The sequence below is a fragment of the Littorina saxatilis genome, linkage group LG4, assembly GCF_037325665.1.
Source record: "Littorina saxatilis isolate snail1 linkage group LG4, US_GU_Lsax_2.0, whole genome shotgun sequence".
In the NCBI taxonomy this organism is placed as follows: Eukaryota; Metazoa; Mollusca; class Gastropoda; order Littorinimorpha; family Littorinidae; genus Littorina; species Littorina saxatilis.
In genome coordinates, this window is record NC_090248.1 from 64,281,808 (window position 1) to 64,288,298 (window position 6,491).

The window sequence follows — 6,491 nt, forward strand, 5'->3', positions numbered from 1 at the left end:
GTTTCTTTCTTCGACTGTTCAACAGAGGAAGGCATGTATTAGCTTTCAGCTCCGTGTACATGGGACTTTTTCCCTTTGAGAACAACAAAAAGAATCAAAAGTAACCCGGGTAATAGACGATATTCGGAAATAACTGTCCAGCAGGATTTGCAAGCGTTGTCTGGAAGAGTTGCGCCCCGTTGACCTCGTACAAACAGGAAACATGTGCTCGACTAGTTAAAACCATGATCGTGGCGAATAACTGACACCGATGTGTATGTCATGTAGTGTCAAATCGATATGATTCTTTTCTTTTTCAAAAATCTACACATCAAAGCCAACATCGAACACGTCTATTTCACCGCAACACAGCAGCCCATGTATTTCAAAGCGAGGATAACAAAAAACATAATGACATAACTACAGATACATAACAATGTTGTAATCACTGCTCCATGGACGATATTTCTTCTTGTCTTTACAAATATCCACTTCGTGTCTGATAAACCCTTTACTGTGTTTTTATGACAATTAAATGAGTCCTGAGTTCATCCACGATTCAGGTCAAGGTCATGGTCTCGAGAAACTTTGTCAGAGACTGCGGAACACTGAGTTTGACAACATCTGCAATTTCTCGGCTCCGTTTAGCCCTTGACATTGCCCCCACCTCTAAAACTCGATCACAACCAAACCTACACCCCCACCACAAACCCCACTCCCCACACCGCTCTCTTTCTCTCTCAGATTTTCTGAGGACACGTTGAAAGACTAGACTTTGCCTAAAAGCTCTATCCTTATGTATTAAAGATCAATCTCTCTCCCTCTCTCTCTCTCTCTCTCTCTCTCTCTCTCTCTCTCTCTCTCTCTCTCTCTCTCTCTCTCTCTCTCTCTCTCTCTCTCTCTCTCTCTCTCTCTCTCTCTCTCTCTCTCTCTCTCTCTCTCTCTCTCTCTCGCTCTCTCTCTCACAGACCTAGAATCACTGGTCACACCCGGCCCTGGCCGTGTCACCATCCTCACCATTCCTTTTCGTTTCTGTCGGAGTGAACAAACAGACGACAGCTGGCAACAGTTGGAACGGTCACAGAGGGCAGCAGAGAGGGCGTTGCCGCCGTGTGCCATTCACAAAGCACACTGCGTGTGTGCAGCTTTGGAATTCCAACATACACATGTACACAGACATAGCAAGAGTAGAATTTTTTTTTTTACAAATCTATGTACAATACAAGAACCCAACAGTGGCACGTGGAAACCATAACTTACTAAAATTAAGAGTGCGCACAAACATTAACAATACATTTTGCTGAACTGTTCAGAGTTTTGCAGGAACAATGCAATAAGTTTGCTATATACTTTGAAACTGAGAGCATCAAACCGTGTAGGGATGCTGTAGAGAACATAGAATCGGCCACGGTCTTGTCACAGCGAAAGCCTCAAGCCTTGGAAACACGAATACATGCATGCAAAAATATGAAGCCCGGGTGTCCGTTCGGCCAACAGCCAATAAAGTAACCATTTCAGCACTGACCCAAGACGACCCAACCCGGTCCCTAGCCCATTTCAGGTCTCCTCTAGCAGCCGGCAGCCAGCTGTCTACATCCCCCCCTCTCCCCCGCATTTTAATTTTTAATTTTTATACAAAGCCGGGTTTTCCCGTGTAACATGCCCCTAATGGCTTTGCCGTGAGGTCGTAAAACTTACATTTTCTCTCTTGTCCTAAATACCGCAGATGTACACCCCCGCTACTGTATAAAATACTCTCTTCTGTATGTCCATTACTGCTAAGATTCGAGATGTTTCGAGATGTCTGGTTCGAATTATTCCTAAAAGAGGACAAGACAGACTGTGTACGACGTCTGGGGACGATATATCTAGGTCCCGTTGCTGTAAAGCAATCATTATACAACCCTAATCTCTCCTTTGTGCTACAGTGCCAACAGTAATGATTTATCCTATAAAAATCAAGTGGATATCTAGATATGTGGCCCACAGTAATTTCTATTAATTAGAGATAGCCTAATTTTAGAACCATTCGGGCATTTTTCAAGAGTTAATTTATACCGACTACCTTGGGAGTGCGTATGACATGTGTGTTTGATTACGCGCTAATGTGACAATTATTCCAAAAATGTCCCTGATGGCGAAACATATATTCGTGGGTGTGTATTTTGAACAAGACGCTTGAGAGCCTGTGATTTGTTTGTGCTAAGGCCAATAACCCCTGCCAAACCAGGAACCGGAAGTACAGAAACGACTGACCCACCACAAGTTCCCCATGAGTTAACGACATGCACATGACACGGGTTGACGTCCTTTCTTTCCCTCCAAAGACCGACACCATTGCTGGCTGCTCACCGTGCGAAAAGAAAACCATTCATTTATAGAATTCTGGCTTTACTGTTGCCGCTGCTGAATCGTATGGAATAGTATAGATTAGCAACAGTAGATTCAGAATTATGCACACAAATGAAAACACAATGATAAAGGAAGCCATAAAAGACACACACAGACAACAGCTGTCCGAAACGTGTGCATGTTCCCGAATGCATAGGTCCATGAGGTCTGGTTGACCAGGACGTAGCCTACATACTGTGCATGGTTCCATACAAATAATGGCCACGATTCATTACCGTGACTGAAACCAGGCTGGAAGCTCACACCTATTCACACAGTTACACGTAAGCGCACTTTATACTGTTGGTACATATAAACAAACATTCCAATCTGGCAGCAGCGATTTAAGGCTGGAGTCTACTGCTTGTAAAAATGATTCACTTTTTTCAAAACTGAAATATTCTCTGTAAGTTAAAGGAATGCTGAGGTCAGCCTTAAAAGTAAAATTTGGGTTCTTTTGGTGGCAACGGTCCAAACATCAACAAAATTGGTCTACAAACAACTGTATATATTATGCGCCACGTACATTCCGATTTCGGTAAATATCTCACTTTTATTCTCACTCACTTCACAAAACATGCGAACGTGGCAACCCATCTTCTGAGTAATAAACCTTCGCCAGACACTCTATAAACTAACACCAGTGTACACGAAGGTTCCAGACACCTGAACCCAGGCTGTGTAAACCACAGGAATATATCTGTGGTGTAAGCAGTAAATCTGATAGTAACATATTATCAAGAACTACCGTGACGTGTCTTGGCCTACAAACGGCGCACGAGATAATCTTTGACCTTTCAGGCACGTGCATGTGGCATCGTAGGAATATGTAGACAAGACCAGCAACTCCTAATCGCCGGTCTGAATCAGGGTGATCTGCCCCTGGCACTCGGTAACTGTCAATCATCGCTCAGCGTGAGACTCAACTGACTCGGTCGAAAGAGTTTGAGCAAAGAGTAGGGATACACTCTTTGGTTTGAGGTTGTTTCTTCCGTTACGGGTCTTCTGATCTCAAACTGGATTATTCAGGATGAAAGTCGTTTGTTCATTTCAATGCTTGAGGCTGGTTCCGTATAACTCTCACTTACTCGATAACACATGTCGTATGCATTTACAGCGCTTATATACTTCCCTTTTGTTCATTAGATCTCAAACTAGGTAAGTTTTACCTTTGCCATACTAATAAATGCAAAGCAAAGAGTCGTACAGTGCTAGCCTTGGTTATAACAAAACTCAGTGTTACAAGTCAAGGGCATTCCAATTCTCATTTGTTCAAGCCCACACATTTTTTCGCTGACTGGAATGAAAACCATAGATCTATATCTTGATCATATTTTCCACCTTAACCTTCTTCTTTTTTTTATTAGTTTAACACCAAAGATTCATATAAGGAGTCTTTAACCTGTGCAACAATCCAATTGGGTGCTCTGCAGTCGTGCACACTATAGCTGACTCCGTGAAGCTTCAGTGTGATTCCTCGCTCTACCGTCTCCAGACATCAACCAGACACTATAGTAATGTTACTGCTTTACAAAACTTGACATTCCGGAGTCCATGCAGTAGCTTTAAGGCTGCGACCACTATCGCTGGTATATATAGTGTAGACACCTCCCTTAAAAATGTCATAGCGCCCTTGGCAGCAGTTAATGTCACCATCACCACTCCGAAGTCCACCAAAGTAACAGAAAAACCCCGCTTCGTTGGGAAAGTATCTACGGGGAAATAAGAAAGATGTAGGAGAAAAGGAAAGGTTTATCAAGGTACGTGTGATATGGATACTTTACGGTCTCGAATAGCATTGACTCCTGAAGAGATGATGACAGTAATAACCAGGGATACTTTTCAGTCTTGAATAGCATTGACTCCTGAAGAGATGATGACAGTAATAACCAGGGATACTTTTCAGTTTTGAATAGCATTGACTCCTGAAGACATGATGACAGTAATAACCAGGGATACTTTTCAGTTTTGAATAGCATTAACTGCTGAAGAGATGATGACAGTAATAACCAGGGATACATTTTATTTGACGCAAACGGCTTGATATAGCTACTGTAGTGATACGCAGGTTACAAAAGCTGTTTGTCCGTCAGTTACGATCAGACAGCGGAAACTAATCACAACTTCACAAGGCTTTTTTTCTTCTTCAATACAGAACATTATAAAACTTATATATATGACACACAATTTGACTCTGTGAACAATTGATGGACAACTGCTCGGGAGGGTACACTTATTATAAATACTTTCCTGGATGTGCTCAATTTAAACGACGTAGAAACATATATAGGCCAACAGGAAACAGTGTCAAGTATTATTGGGATACATGACCCGTTGTCACAAATAAAAACCTGTATGTAAATACATGGTAAAAAAAACCCAGAAAAACCTTACACATACATAATATACAATATACGGTATCAAAATGCATATCAGTACACTTTATTAACGCAGTTACATACATCAACGCAGAACATATTATAAGAAAAACACATGTTTGACATTCGTGCAGCCTAGGTCTACCGCACACATCAATCCAAACAGACAGAGCGAGAAAGTTGAAAGCCAGAAATAATACACTCCCATCATTTTTCTCCCCAACTACTGCGAAAAGAGCTTTGAACAGCTTTTGGCAAGGGCCAGGCTTGCGATGATTATTACTAATTGACCAATGATCTTCCTGGCACGAGCACTCTTTGATGTACGAGCTTTTTCTGACATCTCAGTCAGGCCTTCTGTCCCGCTTTCCCTTCCGCCCCGTGTGACGCCGTCATCTTGGCCCTGCCGTCATATTACCCCTTACGCCCCGTGTGACGCCGTCATCTTGGCCCTGCCGTCATATTACCCCTTCCGCCCCGTGTGATGCCGTCATCTTGGCCCTGCCGTCATATTACCCCTTACGCCCCGTGTGACGCCGTCATCTTGGCCCTGCCGTCATATTACCCCTTACGCCCCGTGTGACGCCGTCATCTTGGCCCTGCCGTCATATTACCCCTTACGCCCCGTGTGACGCCGTCATCTTCGCCCTGCCGTCATATTACCCCTTACGCCGTCATCTTCGCCCTGCCGTCATATTACCCCTTACGCCCCGTGTGACGCCGTCATCTTCGCCCTGCCGTCATATTACCCCTTACGCCCCGTGTGACGCCGTCATCTTCGCCCTGCCGTCATATTACCCCTTACGCCCCGTGTGACGCCGTCATCTTGGCCCTGCCGTCATATTACCCCTTACGCCCCGTGTGACGCCGTCATCTTCGCCCTGCCGTCATATTACCCCTTACGCCCCGTGTGACGCCGTCATCTTCGCCCTGCCGTCATATTACCCCTTACGCCCCGTGTGACGCCGTCATCTTCGCCCTGCCGTCATATTACCCCTTACGCCCCGTGTGACGCCGTCATCTTCGCCCTGCCGTCATATTACCCCTTACGCCCCGTGTGACGCCGTCATCTTCGCCCTGCCGTCATATTACCCCTTACGCCCCGTGTGACGCCGTCATCTTGGCCCTGCCGTCATATTACCCCTTACGCCCCGTGTGACGCCGTCATCTTGGCCCTGCCGTCATATTACCCTTCCGCCCCGTGTGACGCCGTCATCTTGGCCCTGCCGTCATATTACCCCTTACGCCCCGTGTGACGCCGTCATCTTCGCCCTGCCGTCATATTACCCCTTACGCCCCGTGTGACGCCGTCATCTTGGCCCTGCCGTCATATTACCCCTTACGCCCCGTGTGACGCCGTCATCTTGGCCCTGCCGTCATATTACCCTTCCGCCCCGTGTGACGCCGTCATCTTGGCCCTGCCGTCATATTACCCCTTACGCCCCGTGTGACGCCGTCATCTTGGCCCTGCCGTCATATTACCCCATCGATTTATACTCGAGACTGAAATGTTGTTTCCTGGTAAAATTAATGAAGTGAAATTATTTTAGGACAAAAAGCATGTCAGTTTCTTGCATGTGAAGGAAATTGGTGGTGAAATTTAATAGATTTCATCCAAAAAATCGATTTCTTCGAAAACGTGTACCGAGTGGTTACGTCCCTTGAATGAGAAGGGAAACATTTTAGGATGAATCAAATTTCTAAGTTTAAATACAAAAAATATGGTTGGACAAATTTGGCCCC

The 6,491-nt window shown here is 45.0% G+C and overlaps 1 protein-coding gene across 1 annotated transcript in view; it reads right to left on the minus strand.

The window, feature by feature from the left end:
* The window catches only part of LOC138965686 (testin-like), a 44,623-nt gene extending 39,381 nt beyond the window's left edge, over positions 1 to 5,242 (minus strand). Inside the window, exon 1 of the mRNA XM_070337862.1 lies at positions 5,216 to 5,242. Within this exon, the coding sequence (XP_070193963.1) occupies positions 5,216 to 5,242 (27 nt within the window). The remainder of the gene's footprint in view (positions 1 to 5,215) is intronic.
* Between the last annotated feature and the right edge of the window lie 1,249 nt (positions 5,243 to 6,491).